General features: G+C 39.9%; 2 protein-coding genes and 1 non-coding gene across 4 annotated transcripts in view; 2 read left to right on the plus strand and 1 right to left on the minus strand.

The window, feature by feature from the left end:
* Nucleotides 1–27,123, minus strand: part of Ophn1 (oligophrenin 1) — a 359,638-nt gene that overhangs the window by 234,852 nt on the left and 97,663 nt on the right. For both annotated transcript variants that reach the window (XM_028883891.2, XM_028883889.2), the window contains exon 3: nucleotides 39–134. In XM_028883891.2, coding sequence (XP_028739724.1) covers nucleotides 39–134 — 96 coding nt within the window. The remainder of the gene's footprint in view (nucleotides 1–38; nucleotides 135–27,123) is intronic.
* On the plus strand, nucleotides 22,325–22,430 carry LOC114703190. The gene has a single exon (XR_003736105.1). It is a non-coding gene; the product is annotated as a U6 spliceosomal RNA (small nuclear RNA).
* LOC114703164 (testis-specific chromodomain protein Y 1-like) lies at nucleotides 22,932–25,763 on the plus strand. Its single transcript, XM_037199463.1, has one exon. The coding sequence runs from the start codon at nucleotides 23,198–23,200 to the stop codon at nucleotides 25,448–25,450; it is 2,253 nt and encodes a 750-aa protein (XP_037055358.1). The 5' UTR covers nucleotides 22,932–23,197; the 3' UTR covers nucleotides 25,451–25,763.

Raw genomic sequence — 27,123 nt, forward strand, 5'->3', positions numbered from 1 at the left:
TTCCTGAGTTGTACGTCCACACGCTGCTGAAGACTTACCAATATTAATCTCATCATCGGTCAGAGTGTCCCCGATGAAATCAAACTGAAACGACTGCAGTGTCTGGGAAAATTTCTGAACCGCAGAAGAGTAATCTGCAAAGGAAGAGGACGGTAGAGATGGTCAACACTGCTATCCTCTCGCCAAGTTCCTCCTCACAGTTACAGCACATGGGAAATTCAAAGGGACATAAGCCAAGCAGCAACTTGTATTTGAGGAAGTTAAGAACTTTGAATCAGTACTTACTTTCAGAAGAAAAGTCTGAACAAATGAAGCAGCCATTTAAAATAGTTGAACATTTTGCAGCATATTTTCATCCTCAATCCCTCTCCTCTCTAACTTGAAACCACTTAATTGAACTCTCTATTACACACAATAGGCGAATATTTTCTCATCTTGCATACAACAATATTAACAACCATCCTACAAAGAAACAATTAGTTCTATTTCCTATGTGTGGAACTCAAAATTCAAGACGTATCCAACAAAGCTGGGTCTAGAAGCCAGCTGATATACCTGACTTTCCATAGCCCATCCCATAATAACAGGGGTACCAACTGGGAATTTTATACACTAATCAGATGGTGGCTTGGAATAGGATACTGTCAAGCAGAATCCACAGTGTATTTATGAAGGGCTTAAACCCAAACAAGTAATGAATTTAAAAAGTCAGTGTGATTATACAGCCAGACAAATGCTTTTATTTTGTCAATGACTTTCATTATGCATTTTCAAATATTCAATGATGGTGAAAATGAAATCACATTAATGTACATATAATATACACAATATAAATGATTTTGTGCCAACTTTTAAAATGTGACTTTCAGCAAGGGATTCAGGTAACCTCTTGATCCTTGCTACTCCTAAAGTGAGTCTCAGATCTGCCGTTATCTGGGAGCTTGAAGGAAATGCACATGGCATGCCCAACTCTAGACCTACTAAATCAGGTATTACAGTAACATTCTTGAAATTTTGAAGGCAATTATCACACCAACTAGGCAGCATTGGGGCATCTTAGAGGATGAGCTCAAACTTTTCCTTTTCCTCCACATGCTCCATCTTCACATCTATAGGACATTTAGGCTAAAGGAGCCCTGAAGGCTGTTCTTAGGCTAAGGTCAATGGAGATAAGGGCTGCAACACTGTCTGTCACTGCATCCCCTTTTACATCAGACTAAGGAAGTAAACCAGACCTCCAGGCATTTCTTAATTCTGAGATTTTTGTTTTGTTTTCATTTTGGGAGTGTTTACATGACATATTTACTGATTGCTAAGAGGGACTTAAGCCTTTTCCCAGTCATATGCTCCCAACACTGGCCTGTTAACAAAGGGAGCTAATGGTTTGAGATTCACAGTGCCCCGGGGATGAATATTGGTAAAATGGTTCCCAACAGGGCGAGACTCAAATGACAAGTTGCCGGGTGGGTCTTACTGCCTGCTATGGCTGATGGGTATCCCCAGAGCCGTTTTCCTCTAAGATGGAATCCTCTGCCCCACCACCTTAACAGCACTGCTCCACACTGGTCTGCTTCTTTCCGCCCCGGGGCACCCTGGGTAGCCTTGCTTTTGCTTTCACCGTTCAGTTACTACAAAAAAAGGTTAAGAGGGCATTGCCTTCTGAGTTTTTTAGATGTCTGTTGTTACTGTTTTATTCTCTAGCTTACAGAGACTTAAATCCAACTTATAGAGGATAAATTACCGAAAGCCTCTCCCAGTCCAGATGGTCCTCTTTCAATAAACGGTTTTAAAATGATTACCATAAGTGATTACAGTGCTTGCCTCCTACCTAATTTTTTTTAAGTACTATAGACTTACACAAGATCAGGAGACCCTATGGCAGAAGAATTTCTCCTCTTTCTATTTTATCTGGAACAACACGACCCTTCCCTATCCACGCCCCACCCCCACCTCCTCAAAGCCCAGGACCTGCAGGGAACTCTTAGCACTTATGGAAAGCCAAGGGCCTGGCACTTTCTCATTAGCCATCAATTGTTCAAGCTACCTGAGACATGCTGGGGCCCTACACCCCTCTGCATGAGGCAAGAGGTTACTTTGGTTTACATCACCACAAACAACAGGACCTTGAGCATTGTGTAGTCCTTTTTTCGGTCCTATTCTCTTCAGCTTCAGGTGCTGCTCACCTGGCTCTGTCCTACAGATAAGGACAGAAGGGAACTAGCCACTATCTCTTCAAATGCAGCACTTCCCACCTTGATCTGTACTACAGACAAGGTTAAAAGAAAAGTGATACACTTCTCAGGATACCCCCTGGCTTGCCTCTCAAACAGCTGGAGCAAGTTAAACCCTCAAAAGCTTAGGAAGATAATTTTAAACCTCGAAGCTTTTCTATAAATAATAATTTTTAAAAGGTCCACAAAAATTCCTTACATTGTTTTTAAGCTCAAAGATCAACAATTAAAAGGACTAGCTAAACTATATATCTAATCAAAGTTCATTTATCAGACTGTTATAAAATTACTAAGTGCTCTTCTGGGTGTTCAATGACTACATTTGGAGGCCTATACTGATGTCGTTAGAAGGATTAAATAGGAAATATTTCCCCCTTGTCTTCCCAGGTCAATTAGATCCCAGGGGACTGTGGAGCATCTCTTAAAATGTTCTGTGACCATGGGGAGTCAGTCACCTGTTCTCTTGTTCAGGGAAGCCATGAAGATCCCATCTGGTAAATGCTAACCAGTGTCCAGAATACAAAAAGGAAGGTCAACACAGAAGAAAATTTCCCTCATGCCTCCAAATAAAACAATGTTCAAATAAGGCCTTTGACTTATCCTGATATAGGTAGACTAACTGGTTAAAAGTAAAAGGACTAGAGGAGCCAGGGGTTCCACCCTATCCCAAGTGACCCCTGAGGACCACTTCAACTGGTCTTAACAGTAAAAAAAAAATGTAATTAAATTTCACAACCTACATCACCTAAAGCACCCAGCAGAAAAGAATAAGCAGGATTAACATTATCAGTATGCTTCTCTAATAGTCCAAAGGACTGCATTCCTCACACATTACTAGTTCTCACTGGTGATTCTCACAACTTCAATATGTCCCTGTACACCCTAATCCTTGGTAAGTTGCTGGAAAATAGCCTATTTAAAAAAAAAAAAAAACTGATGGGATTCCACTTCTCCTTTAAGTTGTCAATTAGAAACTGCCTTTAACTGACTTCTCTTCCAAAGCTTCCAGGTGTTTGTTCCTTACGCAGTTACTTATCCTTCTACAAGCCTCTGGTATGTATTCCATTAAGCTGCATGATGACATTTCACCTTGCTAAACAAAAGTATGTTAAGCATGATGTTGAGAAGTTTTTATTAACTTTATCTCTTTATGTTCCCCACAAGGTTAGAATAAAGGAGATCAAATGGCTGGCTTCTGAACTTATAGATTGTCAATAAGAAGTCTCAAGCTCTTGAGCCAAACTAATAGCCTTGTATCTTTATTATAATGATGACAAAAAAATCAGCCTTGCTAATATCTATGACAAAGCTGACAGAGGTTTTTATATGGTTTTCTTGTCCTCTTCCTACCATATGGAGAGACTGGATTTTTCAGGCTCCCAAGTGCCCCCTCCAGTTGTTTGTTTTTCCAGAGCTAAGGACCGAACCCAGGTCCTTGTGGTTGCTAAGCAAGCTCTCTACCACTGAGCTAAATCCCCAACCCATGCCCCCTCCAGTTTCTACAGGGTCTTTCTCTCTGTCTCCTTGCTGGGTATGTCATTGCTTCTCAAATTGTTAACCAACCATCCCCTATCCTGCTGCTGGTCTAGTTTACATTGGACTTTGACTTCACCTCTAAAGATACTGGGGGACCCTTGAAACAGTAGGGAGGGCTTTCCTAAACAAGATAGAACTCTCATCTTTTGGCAAATTTGTAAAAACTCGCTCCTCCCCAACATTTGCCCTAGAGAGTTTAAGCCTTCTTCACAAGGCCCCCCAATGTGTTCACAGACCCCCCACTTCCCTATGTACAATCTTGTCAGTTCCCTCCAACTTTACCAATGTAAACTCACCGTCACCACCTTCACCACAAGACTATCTGAACCACTTCATCCCAGATGGCCCTTCTGGCACTATCCGCCTAACTGGCCTTCCCATTTTCAATCTGACTGAGTTCTCTCTGGTTCCCAGTATTACTGAGGATGAGGAGAAAGGTTTGACTTCCTTGCTCTAGGGAAATCCTTTCAAATACTTACCCACCACCACGCTGTAGTCAAAGCTAATCCGTCAGCTCTTAAAAACCCCTTCATCTTACTGGCTTTTCCTCAATATCAGTACCTTTCACCAAGCTTATGGGCCATGCGACTCATCGCTCTTCTTGCCACTCTGGGCACTCTTTCAGGACTCATGCTGGTAGGAGTAGGGGTTTCTTTGCATCAGTTAACCTCTCTGTCTAACCAGCTCTGAGCAAGCCTTAAAGAAATTTCAGATCAGCTTGACACCATTAGGGATCAATTTGACTCCTTGGCCAATGTGGTACTCTGATATCATTGAGAGCTAGATCTCCGGACTGCTGTGAATGAAGCAATCTGTGCAGAAACAACGCTGCTTCTAGATCAACAAATCTAAGCTAGTTCAGGCTCACAAAATTCAACAACAAGCCTCTTCCTCTGGATGAGTTTGCTTCCGTCTCATCCTGGCTCCTCCCCTTAATGCCCCTGCATGCTTTAAATCTGTCTTTTCAACATTTTACAGAAGTTCTTCCTGGATCAAATCACTGCTATCACTCAGTCCACCACACAGGACAAAAGAAAAATAATATTTCTTTTGGAGTCATTCCAGACCCCAGAACTCCAAAACAATATCCCCTCCATCAGCAGGATGCAGCCAGACAGATAAGGACTCTCTCTAGCCTTTCTATATGAAGGGTCTGGAATAAAGAATATCCCCTCTGCAAAATTATGACCATAAAACAGGCCCAAGGTTTCGAGAAATCTGTCCCCTGCCCCATGAAATTGTAGCAAGCAGCAAACCCATATCACAAGTCCTGGAGCTCAGAGGTTACAGAAACAGACAATGTGACTTACTTCCCACCCTGCAGGGTCAAAATCCCATTTCTACAAAAAAGAGCTTCTGGGCTCTGCAAAGGCAGGTCCTCCCCACTCCCTACTCTCAACTATAAAATTGGATTCTCAGACCCCACATGGCGGACACTTTCTCCTGTTCCCAGGAGGCTCTTGAGGTGCCAACCTCTTAGACTAATAAAAATCGGCTCTCATAGTTTGAGGTCAAACTGAGTCTTCAGTCTCTCTCCTGGTTTATTTCTTACCATATCTCTTGCAAATACACAACTAAAAGCTTAACTTGAGTGTTATTTATTCAAGGAAAAAACAAAATCTCCTTCGTGGTCCACTCAAGTATCCTAAGAAAAGCACTATCCTTCCATTCTGCAACAACACTGGAAATAACTGTAGTAACTGTGCAAAGCAATAGCTCAGAAGCCACTGGAGGGGGCAAAATGTGCCTGGAGGTTTTTAAGTTCCAACTCTAAGAAATTTTCTCCATTTATCCAATTTGACAGATCCTGAGAGCTTCCTGGTCCTGACAAAACTAATTCTGCTTAAAAGACACTATGGACAATGTCACAAAACAATCACCCATAATTATTTTAAGTTGTAGTAGCAGGAAGCAGCTTGGCAAATTGAGTTAGTAAGAGTGTGATCAAAATATTTGGTTAAAAATTGGAGAATAGTAGAGCAGAAAATGACATGCTCTGAAAGGCCCCAAGCTATTACTAGAAATACAGAAAGACATTTTTGCATGCAAACAGATGCATGCCTTGAGATGTGTGAATGCCCAAGATAGACTTGTGAAGTCCCTGATCATCCAAGACTAACTAACCATGCATAAGCCAAAAGAAAAGTATATGTATAAATGTTTTGCCTGCATATATGTCTATGCAATATGTGAGGTATCTGTTGAGAATAATGTATCAAATCACCTGGAACCTTAGTTACGGAAGTTATGAGCTGCCAGATGGGTGATGGGAACCAAACTTGGGACCTGTGGAAGAACAACTTGTGCTCTTAACCACTGAGCCATCTTCCTAACCCTTGTTCACTTCTTTTAAATTACACTTTGTAAAAATTTGCACACATACACATACACACACACACACACACACACACACACACACACATATATATCAGAGGACAATTTTCTGAAGTCATTTCTTTCCCTTCTGTCATATGGGTGCTGCGGATCAAACTCAGGTTGTCAGATGCCATTACCTGCCAAGCCACTGCATAGGCTCAATGTTCAATTCTTAACAAACGGTCATGACACAGACACAGAAAACAACAGTACAATGTTCAAAAAAAGTATGTACTTAGTACAAATTGTCCTAGTGAAACACACTGTGAAATAAGTAACAAATCGGGAAATGGCTTCAAAACAATGTTTTACACAAAATCATGCCTGTAATTCCATCACTTGGGAGGTACTGGGAGAAGAATTAGTAGTTCAAGGCCAGCCTTAGCTACATTGCCAGTTCAAGGACCTCCTGGGCCACATGAGATCTAGTCTTTTAAATAGCAAACAAAATGGGCCTAGAAATATGGATGCCTCCGTGGTTAAAAGTGCCTACTGCTGATCTTCACTCTACTTCCTCTCCCCATTGCAAGTTCCCCAGTCTTATCCCAGCCCTGTAGCAGACCACTTCCAGGAGTCTCTCCTCCCTCTCTGCCTCTATTCTCTGGGTACTGTCCAGTACCTCCCCAGGATGCAGCCTTCCTCCCTCACCCTATCTTTTCATGTCAGCCACCAATACCCAGATGTACTCTCCACCTGGGACCTCTGACAACACCAACCTGAAAATCAGGAGGGGATCTTCTTTCCTTCCTGTCCTCCACTGTAAACCCCTCAGTCACATCCCCAGCCCCCAGTGCAGTAGAAAACTCCATTCCCTGGGGATTCTGCCTAAACTCAAGGCAGATCGAGATTTCCTCCATCCTGTGGACCCTGTCAGTCCCAGCACTAGTTCTAGCCTACCCATATTTCTTCCTGTCAGCCCCCAATACCAAGAAACACATTCTATATGGGACCCACAGAGGCCACACCTCAAAGGGACTCAAAAGCACTCCCTACCAGGAAAGCCATAGCCACTATGCTTTCCTAAGATCCAGAGAGGACAACAGAAACCAAGAAACTTCACACCCACCCAAAGAAGAACTGATATCCACACCAAGAAACACAGTCATCTCAAAACAGATGCTGAGACACCAGCACAAAAACACAATCATTAACACCCAAGACAATGTGACTCGATCAGAATCCAGCAACACTACCACAGTTGGCCCTATGAAATGCAATATAGCTAAAGCACAAGACAAGAAATTCAAAACAGCTATTGTGAATATGCTCAAGGACCTTAAAGAGGATATGAATAGATCCTTTAAGGAAATCTGTGAAAACACAAAAAAACAGTGGAATGAAATGATGACTACAGTTCAAGACAACAAAGTAGAAATATAAACACTAAAGAAAACCCAAAGTGAGCTAAAACAGGGAGAGAAAAGTTTAGGAAGTCAAACAAAAACCTCAGAGTTCCCCAACAGAATATAAGAGATGAAACAGAATCTCAGGCATGGAAGACAAGATAGAAGAAATGAGTACTTCAGTCCAAGAAAATGTTAAATCTAAGCAAATCCAGGCACAAAATATCCTGGAACTCTGGGACACAATGAAAAGACCAAATCTACAAATAATGGAAATAGAGGAAGGAGGAGAAACCCAGGTCAGGATCACAGAAAATATTTTCAACAAAATAATAGAAGAAAATTTCCCTAAACTAAAGAAAGAGAGGCCTATGAAGGTACAAGAAACATATATAAGAGACTGAACCAGAAAAGAAATTCCTTATGACACATAAGAATCCTAACACTCAATGAACAGAAAAAAGAAAGACTAGTAAAACCTGCAAAGGAAAGAAGAAAGAAGTAACAGACCTATTGGAATAACACCTGGATTCCCAATGGAGACTCTAAAAGCCAGAGGGCCTGGACAGATGTTCTACAGACTCTAAAAGACCAATGATGCCAGCCCAGACTACTATACCCAGAAAAACTTTCAATTACAACAAATGGAGAAAGAAAAACACTCCAAAATAAAACCAAATTTCACTAGTACATATCTACAAATGCAGTTCTATATTGGTATAGAAGTAAAACTTCAATCTGAGGAGGTTAACAACATCAAGACAAGTAATAAATAATACCAGATGAGCAAATCAAAGGGCAGGGGGAACCCCACACCATAACAACAAAATAACAGTAATAAATAAACACTGCTCATTTATAACTCTCAACACAATATTCTCAATGTCCCCAATTAAAAAACACAGAATGCTAGGTGGTGGAGGCACACACCTTTAATCCTACCACTTGGCAGGCAGAGGCAGGCAGATCTCTGAGTTTGATGCCAGCATGGTCTACAGAGCAAAAAAATGCAAAAATAAGTAGATAGATAGATGAATGGATGGATGGATGGGAGGGAGGGAGGGAGAGAGAGACAGAGAGAGAGAAAGAAAGAAAGAAGACAGAAAGAAAGAGAAAGGAGAAAGAAAAGAGAAAAAAAAGAAAAAATATACACTATACTAACAGATTGGATTTGAAAGGGGAAGGGAAAAAAAACAAGATCCATCCTTCTGCTGAATTCAAAAAACACACTTTACCATCAAGGATAGACATCACCACACATTAAGAGGAAGGGAAAATTTATGCCAAGCAAATGGATCCAAGAAGTAAGCCAGAGTAGCCATTTTTAGTATCTGACAAAAACAGACTTCAAACAAAAACTAATCAGAAGAGATAGGGAAGAACACTACATACTCAACAACAAAAATCCACCAGGATATTGCAATTTATAACATTTATGTACTAAACACAAGAGCACCCAAATAGGTTTAAAAAAAAAACTTCTACGTCTTAAATCATATATTGACCCTCACACACTGAGAGTGGAAGACTTCAATACCCCACTCTCACCAATACACAGGTCATCCAGACAAAAATTAACATAGAAATGCTGTTGCTAACTGATGTTATGCCAAATGGACTTTACAGATATTTACAAGGCATTTCACCCAAACACAAAAGAATATACCTTCTTCTCAGCACCTCATGGAACCTTCTTCCAATCTCATCACATACTCAGACACAAAGCAAGGCTCAACAGATACAAGAAAAGTGAAATAACTCCCTGTATCCTATCTGACCACCACAGATTAAAGAAACAACAGAAAGTTTATGGGCTTGTGGAAACTGAACAATGCACTACTTAATGAAAAATGGGTCAAGATAGAAAGTAAGAAAAAACTTGAAACTTTTTAATTGAATGAAAATGAAAACACAGCATATCCAAACTTATGGGACACAATGAATGTGGTTTTAAGAGGCAAGTCTACAGCAATATGTGCCTACATAAAATAACTGGAGAGATCTCACAACAGCAACTTAATGGTACACCAGAAAGCTCTAAGGAATAAATAAAAAAAGCTCAAAAAAAATAAATAACATCCAAAAGAAGTAAATGGCAAGAAATAATCAAACTCAGAGCTAAAATAAAATAGAAACAAAAATAATACAAATAATCAGTGAAACAAAGAGTTGGTTCTTTGAGAAAACCACTAAGATTGATAAACCCTTGACCAAAACAACTAAAAAACAAAGAAAGTCCAAATTAATAAAATTAGAGATGAAAGGAGGACATACAACACAAAAGAAATCCAGAGAATCAAAAGTATATACTTTAAAAATCTGTACCCCAGCAAATTGGAAAACCCTGAGGGGGAAAAAAAGATAAATTTCTGGATGTATACCACCTACCAAAGTTAAATCAGGATCAAATAATCAATTTAAACAGAACTATAACTATAACCCCTACTGAAATAGAAGCAATAGATAAAGTCTCCCACCACTGTAGACAAATTTCTAAATGGAAATAAAAAATTTGGAGCCAGAAATTAGGGTTAAAGCCTAAGAGAAATCAGAGGAATAGAAACAGCCACAGCTAGCTTTACCTTACCAATACCTCAGCTTCCAAATGCAAGCAACTTCCTGTCTACCCATGCCTATATGCCTTGCTGTTCTGCCATCTGATTTGCTCTCTCTGTACAGCTAGATCACTTCCTCTTCCTGTCCAGTTCTGTCACTTCCTATCTCTCTATACAGACATCCAGACCTCGTTGATTAACTAGTGTTGGAATTTGAGGTGTGTGCCACCACACCTGGCTGTTTCCAGTGTGGCCTTGAACTCACAGAGATCCAGACAGGTCCCTGCCTGCCAAGTGATAGGATTAAAGGAGTGTGCTACTGTTGCCTGACTTTTTTGTTTACTTATAATGCCTTGGTTTTTCCTCTGATCTCCGGGCAAGCTTTATTTATTAAAGCACAAATAAAATATCACCACACACCACCAAAAAAGCACAGGACCAGATGGATTCAGCACAGAATTTTACCATACTTTTCAAGAATTAACAGCATTATTCTTCAAATTATTCCAAAAAAAAGCAACAGAAGGAACATAGCCTAATTATTCTTATGAGATCATAATTATCCTGATATCAAAACCTCACAAAGTTCCAACAAAGAAAGAAAATTACAGACCAATTTCACTTATGAATATAGATGCAAAATTTCTCAATAAAATTACTTGCAAATCAAATCTAAGAACACATCAAAAAGATTCAGCATGATCAAGTAAGTTTCATCCCAGAGAAGAAGGAATAGTTCAACATGTGTAAATCAATAAGTGTAATCCATCATATAAACATACCAAAAGACAAAAACCACATGATTGTGGGAGCCCATTCTCGGGTTCCTCGTGGCTTTACCCAGCAGGTCCACATGGAGGATGATCAGGACCACGGGCCTGAGTGCAGGTGTCTGAGATGGTCTGCACTTGGCTCTGCTGGGGGAGGAGGTCTTTTGCTCCACCCCTTGGCGTCTCTATAAAAACCCTGGGCCAGAGACAGTCGGGGCCCGTTGGAATAGGTTCCAGGCCCTCTCGAGGCTATCCTTTATTTTCTATCTGTTTATCTCTGCGATATTCTCCACAATAAATCCTTCTATCTAATATTTCCTGCTGATCGCACTCAAGAAAACTCTGGGGAACTGTGGGGGTGGTGGGTAAACGCCCCACAGAATGGCGCCTGAACAGGGACTAAAGAAAAAAGAAAAAATAAGGGACTAAAGAAAAAAAAGGGGGAACAAAAAAAGGGGGGGACTAAAGACAAATGAACAGGGACTAAAGACAAAGTAATAGGGACTAAAGATAAAGGAAAATAATAGTTTTATTACAGAGTTTTTGGTGAAAGTGCTAAGTCAGCCCTGCCATTGGAAAGGCATGCCGGTGTTATGGAATATATATATTTTTTATATATATTTTTTGGGGAGGCAGGGGTTTTATCCTCGAGAGAAAAGGAAAGCAGACTGGAAGGATGTCCGATGCTGCAGTGAAATTCTCTTCTGTCAAAATTTTCTATCTTCTATCCCTTTCTCAATTTCTATCTGTGATAAGTATAAGGTATAGGGTAGTAATATAGTTTAGGAAAAACTTAGAAGTGTAAGATTGTGTAGGAAAAAATAAGTAATGCAACTAGACAGAAAAACTCTTCAATTTTCTACTTTGGGGGCTTTGAAAGCAAACTGGGGGAAAAAATCTTTCTTTGGGCTTTACGGGTAGTAAAAAAGCACTTCTTTGAGCTTATGGGGAAGAAAAAGTTTCCTATGGAAGCTTTTGGTCTGGGGACAGCTGAAATGCTAAGTCCAAGCGGCAGGAGAAAGTAATTTCTCCCTGAGGCAAAAATGGGGGTGTAAGAAATCAAAGTTTAAAGATGGGAAGTTTTTGGAAAAGTTGGTCTTTCTCATGGGGGGAAAAATCTTTCTCTTAAACTAAAAGCTCTTCTTGGAAAATTTTTGGGGAAAAATCTCTCTAAAAAGCCTTAATCTTTCTCAAAAGCTCTCTTAAACTTAAAAACTAAAACCTTTAACTTTCTCAGAGGACAAAAAGTAGAATCACCTGAAGATATTAGTATGGGGACCACCTGAGATTAACTCTAAGGGAAAACAACAAACTTAAGACAGCAAAACCTCTCTAAGTTTTCAAGCTTTAACAATCCTCCCTGCAAAGCAGGAGGCAGGAACAAGTTCCTAAAAACCTCTTCTAAGCTCTGACTCTTCAAGCTAGTAAAAGACAGAGGGTCAGAGTACCCTGAGGGAAACGCTTGGGGAGAATTAAGGGTAAAGAGCTACAGAGAGCCCAAAAGGGCCGGAAACTTTACCAGAGAAAAAAGCCAAGCTTTTCAGTTACAACCGAGCTGAGGCAGCAAAGGTTTTGAGTGAGCATTTCAGAATGAAAAGGTGCTCCTAATCGCCCTAATGCAAAGATCCCCTGAAGCAATGCAAACTGTTAGCATTGTATCCTCACTAGTGACCAAAAACCCAGAGGTGACTGGCCAGTGTCTCTGAGTTGGAGTGCATTTCGGGGATACTAGGATTCTCGCAGTTGCAAACTTCCTGGAGCACAGAGCTGAGGCAGGAAGGTGCAGGACCCAGGGGAAAACTGCTAATAAACAAAGCTAAAGCTGGTGGGAACGGCACAGTTGTCCACTTTCCTACAAGTCCCGGGTTGATAGGTCCACAGCTGCAAAAAGAAATCTGAGAAAAGCTTTCCTATCAGAGAAAGGACCTTTCTGGGAAAACAGTAAAGCTGAACTGTGGCTGAAGCAGTTGTGCTGCCGAGTCAGAACGCTGTCTGGGGAAAGAGCCCAGCCAGGGCAGAACAGAACTATCCAGGAGTAAAGCTTTCTTTTCTGTCAGAGAAAGCACCTCTTTGAGCAAAGCTTTGTTTCAACTGACTCCCAGTGAGATGAGGGAGTGTAGCCCTGAGGGGTGATTGCCTCTGGCATAAGCTCTGTCCTTGAGCACCCAGACAAGCAAATGCAACTCATTGGGGGACTGAGCCAGGTGAAGGCCTGATGAGGCAAAACACCTGACCTAATGGGAGTTTAGAAATGGCAAAAAACCTCCCTTATTAGATTATTAGTCTGTTCGCAAACCACACAGACCCGGAAAACAGAAACGGACTAAAGCCCCTACCTTCAGTAGCAGGGAAAGCCGCCACTGTAGTGTCGGAAACTGTTTCTGGGGTAGAGGGGATAAACTGAGACCAAACTGGATACTGTCTGGGAGAAAGACTCTGAAGAAACAGAGCAGACAGATTCCTCCCCAGAAAATATGACCTGAAAAAGCTGCTAGAGTTTGAGGCAGATTCGGGGGGAGAAAAAAAAGCCCCTACCTCCAAAGGCAGCTAGCAGAGGTACAGAGCCACAGACAGATACCTGAAGCTTTGCATCTGAGGGGGAACGAACAAGCAAAATGAGATAAATCAGTGGGAGAAAATCTCTCTGAAGGAGCTATGGAAAAGCTGTTGTACATGATCTTGTTTTTCACATGATCTTGTTTTTCACTGACTGGCTAAAGGCAAGCCCCGAGGAAAGTTGCTATCAGAAATGCCAGCCTCAATGCCGGTTAACGAGGCAGATGTGGTTCTGATTCGGGGGCCAGTGTATGATGAAGTTGAAACACCTGTTAAAGCCAGCTGAGGAGAATAGAAACCTCCCAATGTGCCATAGCTGAAAATGTAAAATGCTTGTTCAAATCTCCCATTGCAAGAGCAAAAAACTTTGTTCAAACCTCCCAGGCAAGAATTTGTAAGCAAGTCTGGTAAAAGAGAACCAGTTGACTCTCAGACCCAAAAAGAACTATGGGAAATGATATAAGGGACTGATATGAGACTGATATGGGACTGATATTATTATGGACTGATATAAGGGAAATGCATTCTGGAAAAGGTAGTTTTTCCGCTGAAGATGGCGACATTGCCCTGAAACACTTTTGTCAGCTCAAAAATACGTTCATGGTAAACTTAAAATACAGCCTTTAAAAAGAATAAGAAGGAAAATCATCTGAGAGTTTAAGTGTCAGTTCCAATGAAAAATTGAAAGGATATGGAACTAGGCGCTTCGCGGTTTGGGGCTCCATTGGTAAAATGCCTTATTTACCCTAATAGCTGTGAAAAGTTTTTACAGTAGTTGGATGACAAAAAGCTACCTATAAGAGCAAACAAGCCACTTTAAAATCCTCAAAACAAGGGAAAGCAGTTTATACACTGAACTTTGTCTTAGATATGAAAAAACTTGTTGAAATTAAAAAAGTTTTTTGCCTTTTGAACAACTGCCTGCAATGAGTAATTCCTTTGCAAATCTAATAAGGAGACAAGGAAACAGGCATTCAGAAAAGAAATGACTGCTTTATAGATGGGAAACAAACTTCAGAAAATCTAGCTGTCTTACAAAAGAGTTGCTTTACCTGAAAGTTCCTTATAAGAAATCAATGCTAAATATCACCGCTGCTAATAACATCAGGAGTTAAAGCTAATGAAGTGAAAATACTAAATCCTGAAACTCAAGTGAAATGGAAAGATCCCTGCTCGGGATTATGGAAGGGTCCCGATCCTGTTTTAATATGGGGTCGAGGACATGTTTGTGTTTTTTCACAAGAGGAGAATGAAGCTCGGTGGTTACCGGAGCGTGTGGTAAGGAGCGTGGAACCTAAGGAAGGTCAGCTCCAATGAGGTTCCTATAAAGGAACCAGAATGAAAGTGGCTCGATTAGTATGTCTGAGGTTTTGTCACTGGTTAATGCAAACAGTGAGGAAACAGAGTTCAGAGCTGTGCTGTTTTTGGCTTTACTAGCTTCTTTAGAAAAATACCTTATATCACCTAATAGCTGTGCAGTATTGGCGAAGAGCTTTACAGAAGCTAAATACGGTAATTTCACCCTCAGCGTGAAGTGAAGTTTTCCGGTAGAACGAACCAAAAATACTGCTGTAATGGAAACGTTTGTCTGAATTGAAGCACTTAGGGGAGCTACTATGAATTTGGGTGAAGGGACAGCCTCTAGTTAAAAACCGTTTACCGCTGACAGTGCATCTCTGCCGGTCTGGAACTGCTGAGAGAACTGGCAACTTTGGGGTGTGGCTTTGTCCTGAGAATGTTACAGTCCCCTAGCAACAAGTATCACAACTCTATAATGACAACACTCACTAAATCCCAGTGCTTTATAACAAAACTGACTATGAATTCTAAACTTTAGAAATGATGTATGCACTTCCTGTCTAGTTAAGAGAATCTTTATAATAGAGATAGTGATAATAATTAAGAGTAAGAAGTAGAAAGATGAAAATAACATATGTGAGTTTGTAGAAATTCTGTCTTGTTATATCTGTGTTAAGAAATCTTTAGGTGTCTGCTAAGTTAGATATATGCTAATGGTAGCCTATATAAGTTTGTAAAATAGATCTATAGAGTTCCTTTAAGAATATAAGCTTGTGGTTGGGGATTTAGCTCAGTGGCAGAGCACTTGCCTAGCAAGTGCAAGGCCCTGGGTTCGATCCTCAGCTCAAAAAAAAAAATATAAGCTTGTAAGAAGTATCTAAGGTAGTCTTAAGACGTAGTAATAAGCTTGTAAGATGCTAGTTGTAAATGTAAGCTTAAATAAAAATAAGATGAAATGAATATAAGTATATAAGAATTAATAAAAAATATATTTGCTAAAGTAGTTCTATAGTTTCCTTAAAGTATAAATAAGTAGATGTTAATATGTTATATGTGAGTTTGTAAAAATGCTTTGCAAGGCAAAAAATGTTATATGTGAGTTTGAAAAAATGTAAATGTTAAATGTGAGTCTATTAATGTATATGGTGAGACACAGGAGATAGTGTCCTAGTAGACTGCAAAGTAAGCAGTCTAAATGGTTTCAAAAGCTCCAGAAGCCGCTAAGAAGCTAAGAATGGCGGACGCCAGAACCAGCACAAGGCATCCGCAGCTGAGATCTGTGGAATATCAACGCAGCACAGAAAAACCTGAGCTAACAGCAAAAAACGATGCGGTTTAAAATATTACTATAACTAAAAAGGTCTGTCTGTGAGAACAAAAGTTGCAGAGACGCTTGTTTGAACAAAAATTAACTGCAAAAAGTTTTGGTTGAAAAACATCTCTTCGTATTTGGAAGTGAAAGCCTGATACCAGAATTTTTCTTGTGTGAACTTTTTGAACTTAAAAATGAGATAAAATTACAAAAATTTTGGTTATGGATTTCTCATATTTGGAAGGCTAGTACCAGAATTTATCATTTGAATTTTAAGACTTAAATGAAATAAACAATAGAGATTTCATTGCAATGGGACAGTTTTGAGTAATGACCTAGGAACGGTTTTCTGGAATTGGGTTAAAAATGGAACTGTTTAAATGAAGAAATGTATTTCTACTTAGAATCAAGATGCAATTTTGTGTATGCGTATATGCTTTATTAACTGGTGATTTATGAATTGTTTTGTGGAACTGTTTATGTAAAAATGGAATTACTTATGGAACTGGTTTTGTGTTACAAATGGAACTGTTTAAACAGAAAAGTTTGGGTTTTCAAATAGGCTTGAGATTTTTCCTTAAAATTATAAAGAAAAAGTTAATATTCCTTAGTCTATTTAATTTAAATTGTTGTTTGAGTGGATTAATGTCATGTTTTGTTAGTAAGAAATGCAAATGGGGTATACTAAGAGACTACTTTTAAAGTGTGTAAAGAGTTTTATTAAGAAGCTGCTTTTGGATGTTTTGCTAAAAGTTTTCGAAGTGTTAATGGTTAGATTGAAATTATTGCTTTTCAATATGGGTTTGTAGGAATTATATAAGTTTGGGTTCCTCTAACTAAGTTTGAGTTTTTGTTTAAAAATTATAAAGAAAAGGAGGAGCTATGAGATTGAATTATGTTCGCAGAAACCTATTGATATTAATGCACCCTGGTTTTGTGGAGTTGAGGAAATGTTTAAGTTTGATGTGAATACATCGAAGTTTTTCCTATGTTCTGTTATCAAGAAAATTCAAATGACTGAGTTAAAGTTGTAAGATGGAGAAAATTGTTAACTATACATAGCACCATATATGCTAATTCAAATGGTTCTGTTAAGAGTTTGCTTTGAGTTGTAAGATTGAGAGAATTGTGACTATGTATAGCAATATTAATGTTAACCTGTTAATGGTAATGATGAAGCTAAGGGATTCAAGTTTGTAGTTGCCTTAAGAATTTTTGGTTTCGAAAGGGCTTGAGGCAGCTAAGACTGCTGTGGTCACCTTGGACCTAATTCAAAAGAGAAATGCCATCTATATCATCCTCTACTCCCATCATGGGAGGTGTAACAGCTATGGAGATTTCTATAAGCCATTAATAGTTATTTTTTTATATATTAAGAAGGGGGGACCTGTGGGAGCCCATTCTCGGGTTCCTCGTGGCTTTATCCAGCAGGTCCACATGGAGGATGATCAGGACCACGGGCCTGAGTGCAGGTGTCTGAGATGGTCTGCACTTGGCTCTGCTGGGGGAGGAGGTCTTTTGCTCCACCCCTTGGCGTCTCTATAAAAACCCTGGGCCAGAGACAGTCGGGGCCTGTTGGAATAGGTTCCAGGCCCTCTCGAGGCTATCCTTTATTTTCTATCTGTTTATCTCCGCGATATTCTCCACAATAAATCCTTCTATCTAATATTTCCTGCTGATCGCACTCAAGAAAACTCTGGGGAACTGTGGGGGTGGTGGGTAAACACCCCACACATGATCATCTCATAGATACAGAAAAGACCTTTGACAGAATCCAATACCTCTTCATGGCAAAGTTGTGGAGTAAGGAAAACACTTATCCTTACTTATGCAAACTTGTACAGCCACTATGGAAATCTTTGTGGTGGTTCCTCAGGAAGATAGGAATAGATCTACCTCAAGATCTAGCTATACCACTCTTGTGCATACAGCCAAAGGACTCTCTAACCCACCACAGAGACACTTGCTGAACCATGTTCAATGTTGCTGTATTTTTTCATAATAGGCAAAAATTGGAAATGACCTAGATGTTCCTCAACAGACGGATGGATAAAGAAAATGTGGTACATTTGCACAATGAAATACTACTCAGCTGTTTAAAACAGTCATGAAATTTGCAAGTAATAGAGCTAGAATGAATGAATGGAGCTAGAAAAAAATCATCCTGAGTGAAGTAACCCAGACCCCAAATGACATATATGCTATGTACTCATTTATATGTGGATATTAGTTGTTAAGTTATCAATAAGCAGGCTACAATCAACATTAAGCACCGAGGTTTGGTACATAGTAAGGAGCTTGGCAAGGGGATGGATCTACCTAAGGAGAGGAATAGAATAGAGAGTTATAGATGGACAGTAATGGGGACTGGAACAGAAGGATCAAACAGGGAAGGGGGGAAGCAAAGTGTAAAGGAGGGAATGTGGTGAGGGACAGCTAAAACTAAGGGCCATTTGAGAGGTTGTTGGAAACCTAATACAGTAAAAGCTTCTGAAAATATATACATATATGCAAGAAATCAAAATGGGATAACAAAATAACAGGGAGACACGCTCCAACTAGACATCTCTCACCACCAAATGAAACCTCCAGTTTCAGGAATGGGTTATATCTAGCTCAATTATTGGCCAAAAGGCTCCATGGAAATTCCCAAACAAACTAGGCTATTGCCAAAACTGTGGGCTGCTCTCCACAAACTGAAGGTAAGGCCCTACTGCTGAAGACAACACCTACAGAACTCATTGAAAGTGGTGAAGTTGAGATGATGCCTACCTAAAGCCTTGACTCCTACTAGTATTCAGGGTACTTTAAGGTACTCTGTACACTAACAAAGGAGAAAGGTAGACAAAAACCAAGCTTCAAAGCCTACAATTTACAATGGGGACCTACTTGAAAGAGGTGCTGCTGCAATAGTGGCACAAAGCTTGTGAGAGTAACCAGCTAATATCTGATTGGACATAAGGACTACTCTTAGAAACGGAACCCATCCCTGCCACTGCTTGGATGGCTAAGACCTGAGACTAGATAGTCTAGGGGCCAAGGGAAAAATTAAATACTATTTTGCTAAAGGAACATAGCAAAGAAATTACTCAAAAAGACATTCTCCCATACTCATACATCAGTGTCTTGCTCAGCCATCATCAAGGAAGCATCCTCCCACAGCAGATGGGATCAAATACAGAGACCCACAACTGGACAATGTTCAGAGAGTGAGATACCTTAAAACACACATTCCTAAATAGGATGTCTTTGTTGTTGTTTTTTCTCTTTTTAGAGGGGACCCACCACCCAGCTCTCAAATAAATCACACACACAGGCTTATACTTAATTATAAATACCTGGCCTTAGCTTGGCTTCTTTCTTGCCAGCTTTCCTTATCTTAAATTATCCCATCTATCTTTGCCTCTGGCTTCTCCTGTTCTCTTACTTCTGTAAATCTTACTCTTTCTCTGTGGCTTGCTGGTTGTGTAGCTGTGTGGCTGGCCCCTGATGTCTTCCTCCTTCTCTGACTGCTCCTTTTCAATCCCTCTTCCCAGATTTCTTCTATTTATACTCTATGTCTGCTAGTCCCACCTATTTCTCTCTCCTGCCTTGCTGTTGGCCATTCAATTCTTTATTAGACCATTAGTTGTGTTAGGCAGGCAAAGTATTACAGCTTCACAGAGTTAAACAAATGCAACATAAGCAAAAGTAACGCACTTTAAAATAATATTCCCCAACATGTCTTCATTAAATCCTTCCACTCAAGAGAACTTTGTAGAGGAGGAGACAAAAACATTGTAAGAGCCAATGGGAATGGAAGACACCAAGGAAACAAAGCCTTCTAGACATAATAGAGCAGAAACACACAGGAACTAGCAGAGACTGTGGCAGAAGGTACAGGAGCTGCATGGTTCTAAGCCACGCATGCTCCCAGCTGAGAGGGGAAGTAGACATAAGCCCTCATCCCTAACCAAAGCTATCTCAAATTGACAATCACTTGCAAAGGAAAAATTAATTTTCTTCTACTGGGTCTCATTGAGTATACAAACCAAACTTAAGGCTAGGTTCCATACCCAGCAGTAGCTGGCCAATGCAAAACAAACTCAGTAGAATTGTTTAAGGTTCTTTGTCTCATAAAACTGTATCTGTACAATTTTTTTTTACATTACAGGTCTTCTGCTTCTATATTATGGTTTCATATTTTGTATTTTTATGGGATTTCTGTGTGTACAAATGAGTGTGTCCCTTCTTCTGGGTATGTTTCTTATGCTTTTTATTTGGCTCTTTTTTCTGTTTGTTTGCTTATTTGGGTCAATTCTGGTTTTTTTTTCTAGTTGCTTGTTTGTTTTCTAATGAGAGAGAGCCAAAAAGAGTGTGAATTTGGTTGGGTGGAGAGGTGGGGAGGATCTGGAAGGAGTTGGTGGAGGGGAAATTGTGATCAGAATATATTGTACGAAAAAATATATTTTCAATAAATAAATACAGCATATTAAGAAATTTTTTTAAAAATCACTAGTGTCAACTTTAGCTCTTGTAGAGGACCTGGGGTTGGTTCCCTGTGACCATACGACAGCTCACACCATCTGTGACTCCTATACCAGGAGATCTGATGTCCTCTTCTGGCCTCTCCGAGATACTGCTTAGATGTGGTGAATATAAACTCACATATACACATAAAGAAAATAAAATGAGTAAAAAAAAAGACAAAATTATGACTAGAGACAGGAAATTTTATAGTACTAGACAAAATCCATCAGAAAGACATTTATAATTACAAACATAACATTGAGCAAAGAACATTGAAACAAAAAACAGACAGCAATTTAGGAATAGACAAATCAATGAAAACTAGATAGAGATATCAGTGTGGTGCATTTAAAAATAGACAAAACAACCAGGTAGAAAATGGAACAGGAAAAGTAAGACATTGGGGGCTGGAGAGATGTCTCAGAGGTTAAAAGCAGTGGCTACTCTTCCAGAGTTCCTGAATTCAATTCCCAGCAGCCACATGGCTGCTCACAACCATCTGTAATTAGATCTGGTGTCTTCTTCTGGCCTGCCTGCATACCTGCAGGTAGAACATTAATACATAATAAATCAATCTTTAAAAAACAAAAAGAAAAGTAACATTAACAAACCTGCAAATATGCTAGACACAACATACATCTATAAAGGCTTTTAAGTATTTCTACTAAGAAACGGCAGTTTTCTCAAGTTCACAAGGAAATTTCCCAGTATATATAACCCAGTAGGACAATAAATAAGCCTTGATAAGTTTATCAAGATTGAAATCCTCCAAAGTATATTTCCTGACCCTAAAAGAATATAAATAGAAAACACCAGAAAAATAACTTAAGGGAAAACTGGAATGGCCTTAAGTATGGCAAAGGCATTTTACATACAATATCAAAGAATAATTGATGAGCTGGGTGGTGGGAGTGCATGCCTTTAATCCCAGCACTTGACCAGCCTGGACGCTAGAGTGAGTTCCAGGACAGCCAGGACTATATAGAGAAATGCTGTCTCAAAAACCAAAAAATAATAATAACTGATGAAAAAAAACAGTTGATAAAATGGACTTCCATTAAATTTTTGTAAAGCTTCTGCTCTGTGAAAGACAATGGTCAAGAAAAAGACAAGCCAGACTAGAAGAAAATATTTTCAAAAGATATAGCTGATAAGAAAACTCTGTTATCCAAAACATGCAGCGAAGTCTTAAAAATTAACAATAAGGAAACAACTAACTGAAAAAAAAATAGTAAGACACTCTATGCTCATACCTATCTAGAGAATAAAAAAGTGCAGATGAAAATATGCTCAACAGCCGGACGGTGGTGGCGCACACCTTTAATCCCAGCACTCGGGAGGCAGAGCCAGGAGGATCTCTGTGAGTTCGAGGCCAGTCTGGGCTACCAAGTGAGTTCCAGGAGAGGCGCAAAGCTACACAGAGAAACCCTGTCTCGAAAAACCAAAAAAAAAAAAAAAAATATGCTCAACATCATATGCTGCTGAGGATATGGAAGATTAGAATTCTCAATGCTGGTGGGAATGCAAAATGGTACATCCAGTTAGGAAGACAATTTGGCCCTCTTCTAAAACTAAACAATAGCTTGGCATGGTGAGCCAAACTTACAATCCCAGCTCTTGGGAGCCTGATGCAGGAAGATCCTCGATTTGAGGCCAGCTCAGGTTACACAGTGAGTTCCATCTCAGTCTGGTCTACATAGTAAGATCCTGTCTGAAAATATTAATAATAATATAGCAAGATGACCCGTTTGAAAATATTAAGATTTTAAACCACCTAAACATAACAAAACACAGTGATCACAGTCCATGATATTTCACCACATTAAAAATATGACCAGTGCTGACTTTGGTGGCACATATACTAAAGGTGAAATGATTTGGAGACCATTGGCATGGCTGTTGCACAAGGATGGCAGGCACTTTTGTGAAACAGCCATATTTTTGCAAAATCCGTGTTATGCATGAATGAATATTTTATAACTAAGTCCATTGTTTTGTATACTAATTTTTAGTTGAAAAATTTTAGAAAACAAAACTTGAAAGCAATGAAATTCCCTCAATTAGATGAGTAGGTAAATAAATAAATGTGGTACCCACAGACAAAAAAAATTGTGAGTAAAAAAAGAGGTTTTTTTTTTTCAGTCATTGTTCTCTTGAGTAGCACTGGTTCCTCATAATCAATTGCATATATATATATATATATATATATATATATATATATATATATGAGAAAAATGAATTATAAATAAGAATCATTTTAAAAATGACAAGAGGCCGGGCGTGGTGGCGCACGCCTTTAATCCCAGCACTCGGGAGGCAGAGCCAGGCGGATCTCTGTGAGTTCGAGGCCAGCCTGGGCTACCAAGTGAGCTCCAGAAAAGGCGCAAAGCTACACAGAGAAACCCTGTCTCGAAAAAACCAAAAAAAAAAAAAAAAATGACAAGAAATGCAAGCCAGACTATTATAGCCCCCATGGAAAGGCTGAAACAGCTAGGATATCACCTGTGAACCGGAAGTAGCCCCTGTGGAGCGGAACATATATATCTAGTCTGTAGCCCTAGAAGAGCCAGGCGGAGAGCAACCTAGCGCTGCCCATAAGACCTTTAACAGCAACAACGGAAAGCAAATCGGTCTTCAGGTCAGACAATACCTGCGTTTCCCTAAAAGCACTCTTTTTCTAAAACTACCAAGTCTAAAGACTTGTTTTCAAATGTCTTCTAGAAATTCAAAAAAAATACCCCGGCTCTCCATGGCAAAGAACAGGAACTCGACACGCTCGGTTGTGGAAATAGCTGTTCCTAGCCGTTCAGTTAAGAAAAGGGAGCGGGTGGCTGACTTTCAGACTAAGAACCCGGAAAAACTGGGTCAAGCCAAACAGGGTCACCAGGGCATGCTAACACAGGAAGTAGCCACAGAGGAACCCAATGAGGCTTTACTGGGCCTCCAAGAGAAAGTCGAGACCGGTGGAAATCCACTAGTAAACCCGCAGGCCTCTGGCCTAGTGACGGTAGCCATGGCAACTCGCTTGGCCGTTGTCAGAGGGAACCAGTCTTTGTCTGGCCCGGTGACCACAGCCATGTCCACGCGCTTGTCCGTGGACGGGGAGAGCCAATCCTCGCCAGATCCAACGACCACAGCCATGGCTACGAGCTTGGCTGTTGCCAGAAAAAGTCAGTCCTCATCTGTCCCGGTGGCCACAGCCATGTCCACGCGCTTATCCATGGCCAGAAAGAGCCAGTCTTCGCCAGGCCCAATGACCACAGCCACAGCTACGCGCTTCGCTGTTGCCAGAAAAAGTCAATCCTCATCTGGCCTGGGGACCACAGCCATGTCCACGCGCTTGTCCATGACCAGAAAAGGCCAATCTTCGCCAAGCACAATGGCCACAGCTATGGCTACACGCTTCGGTGTTGCCAAGAAAAGTCAGTCTTCATCTGTTCCAGTGACCACAGCCATGTCCACGCTCTTGTCCATGGCCAGAAAGAGCCAGTCTTCGCCAGGCCCAATAAGCGCAGCCATGGCTATGCGCTTGGCCGTTGCCAGAAAAAGTCACTCTTCATCTGGCCTGGGGACCACAGCCATGTCCACGCTCTTCTCTGTGACCAGAAAGAGCCAATTTTCGCCAGGCCCAATGGCCACATGCTTGGCCATTGACAGAAATAGTCCCACAACTATAACCACGCGATTGGCCAGTCACAGAAAAAATAAATTTCCATCTGACCCGGTGACCAGAGCTACAGCCACATGCTTAGCATTTGCCAATGATGGCCATTCTTTATCTGGCCCTGTGACCACAGCCATGGCAACAGGCTTAGCTGTTACCAAAAAGAGTCAACTGATGTCTGATCTGATAACTGCCCCCACTGCCACACACTTGGTAGCTGCCAAAAACAGTCATTCTCTGTCTGACAAAGAGATGGCAGCCATACCCATGCAGTTGGCTGTTACCAGCAAAAGTCAATCTTCATCTTGCCCCATGACCACAGACCTGGCCACACCATTAACTATTGCTACTACAGGACAATCTCCATCCCTAGATACAAGTAACATGAAACAACCAGTTACAGAAACAACTAACAAGAAGACACCTGTTCCAGATGAGATGGCCAAAAACAAGCAACTTACTAGCAAGAAAAGACCTGAAAGGCAGGTGCGTTTCAGCGTAAGGGTGACAGAGAGTTCCTTCAGATTCAGAGATATCGTAGTGAGGAAGCAAGATGGCTTCACCCACATCTTTTTATCCACAAAGTCATCAGAAAATAACTCACTAAATTTAGAAGTGATGAATGAAGTTCAGAATGCTCTGAACAAGGCTGCTAATGACGACAGCAAGTTGGTACTTCTCAGTGCGATTGGCAGTGTCTTCTGTTTTGGCCTGGACTTTTCTTATTTTATACAGCGTCTCACAGGAGACAAGAAAAGAGAAAGCACTAAAATGGCAGGATCGATAAAAAATTTTGTGAATACTTTCATTCGTTTTAAGAAGCCTATTATTGCAGCAGTCAATGGTCCAGCCATTGGACTGGGAGCATCTATATTGCCTCTTTGTGATGTGGTTTGGGCTAATGAAAAGGCTTGGTTTCAAACACCCTATACCACCTTTGGACAGAGTCCAGATGGTTGCTCCAGCTTTACGTTTCCCAAGATTATGGGAGAAGCCTCTGCAAATGAAATGTTACTCAGTGGGCGGAAGCTAACAGCTCAGGAAGCTTGTAAGAAGGGCCTGGTCTCCCAGGTATTTTGGCCACAGACCTTCACCCAAGAAGTCATGATTCGAATCAAGGAGCTGGCCTCATGCAATGCAGTTGTCCTGGAAGAGACAAAAGCCCTCATGCGCTTCAACACCAAGACAGAATTAGAGCAGGCCAATGAGAGGGAGTGCACAGTGCTGAAGAATATTTGGGGCTCTGTGGAAGGGGTAGATGCCATGATAAAATACTTGCAGAAGAAAATCGAGTACTGACAAGTTGCAATGACACCGATGCCCCTGGAACTGCTTTAAGTAGAACATTAGGATACCACTAGTTCCCAGTTATGAAAACTTTAAAGCCTGAAACAATGTCACCTGTAGCTCATGCCTAGAAGTAGAACTGGAACACCAAAGCTATCACCAAAGACTTTTAAAGAACTGTGACTTTAAAATCACTAACTGCAAAGTACCTTTAATCCAATGTCCTTATCTTATATTCATATACAAGCAAGTATGAAAAGGTAATGGTGAGCACTTCTTTGGCCAGCACTATATTAAAAATGACTATTTCATTCTTTTCAGGTAACAAAAAGGTCTGAAATAATTTTTGTTTTCTTCATTTCTTTTCCTTCTGGTGTGATATTTGCTTTCTTTACTTTTTTACAAAGAATCTAAAGGGATATTAGCCAGAATCACATCCCTTTCTAAATAGAGATCTGAGACGTTTCCTTTCTCTCCAGGAAGAGAGGTAAAAATACCCTAAGAATGGGAAATTCTGAAACAATAAAAAAGGGGGGAAAAAGTTTTTAGGAAAAATATTTCGGTGAAAGATCTCAGCATGCACTTAGGGTTCACGTTGAAAGAGCAGCTGTTTCTTCCTTTGTTAAGTATGTCCAGCTTTTACCCAGTTAACATGAAGAGACCTCTTTCTCTTAAAGAAAGCTCCTACTGTAGTATCAGTGTACAACTGAGTAGCATAAGTAAGAATGACAAAGCTAGTCTTAGAATGTTTGAAATCTGTAAGTTAGTCCCAGTGTGTTTTACAGATGTCTCACACTTTCAAAAATTAACTGCTTCTTGTTGCTTGTTGGAAAGTATTCCTTTATGCAAAGTTTTGGTTTGCTATTTGTAAATATGATTGGTGTATTGCATCAGAAAAACTTTAAGTTTATAGAGTATAATTTTAGGTTCACTTAAGATATATTTTATTTAATAAAGTAGAAAGTCTGTTTTCATACTATTAATTACAGTGAAAATATTACTTTATATACAGTTTTGGCTTGCTATATGCAGATAAGATTGGTGTATTGCACCAAAAAAAATTTTACATTTATAAACAATAATTTGTTTCACTTAGACTTGCATGTAAATTTATTAAATCTTATTTAAATATTTAATTTAAAATATTTAAATTTTATTTAATAACATAAAATTATTTTTGCATACTGTTAATTATAGAACTTTTAAAAATTACTTTGTATTTGACACTTAATGTGCTCTGTATTAGCTCTAATATATCTATCACATACTAAATACTATACTATGTCTAAGAATTCACAGCGGAAATATACATGTTCATTCCTTTCCCAAGTAGGGACTGATTCCTAACTACAGAAAAATACTGTCAGATTACTGACATTGCAATAATATTGAATGTATGAAAAAAGAAAGAAAACCCAGGCCTCATTTTGTAATGATCCTGAGGTTTATACTTAGAACTCCCTGATCAGTCAGAAAGCTATAAAATATGGAAATCTGACATTACTTTGGATTGACTGGTACCACAATTTTTTAGATTTATTTTATTACTTTATGGATGGTTTGGCAGAATATTATATATGTCTATGCAACACATGCATAGCTACCACCTGAGGTCAGAAAAGGGCATTAGCTACCCTGGGGCTGAAGTTGCAGATGGCTGTGAGCTACCATGTGGGTGCTGGGAA

This window comes from Peromyscus leucopus, chromosome X (assembly GCF_004664715.2).
Source record: "Peromyscus leucopus breed LL Stock chromosome X, UCI_PerLeu_2.1, whole genome shotgun sequence".
NCBI lineage: Eukaryota > Metazoa > Chordata > Mammalia > Rodentia > Cricetidae > Peromyscus > Peromyscus leucopus.

Excerpts from the sequence above, each read along its gene's own strand:
- LOC114703164 (XM_037199463.1), top strand. The coding sequence starts at position 23,198 with ATGTCTTCTAGAAATTCAAAAAAAATACCCCGGCTCTCCATGGCAAAG.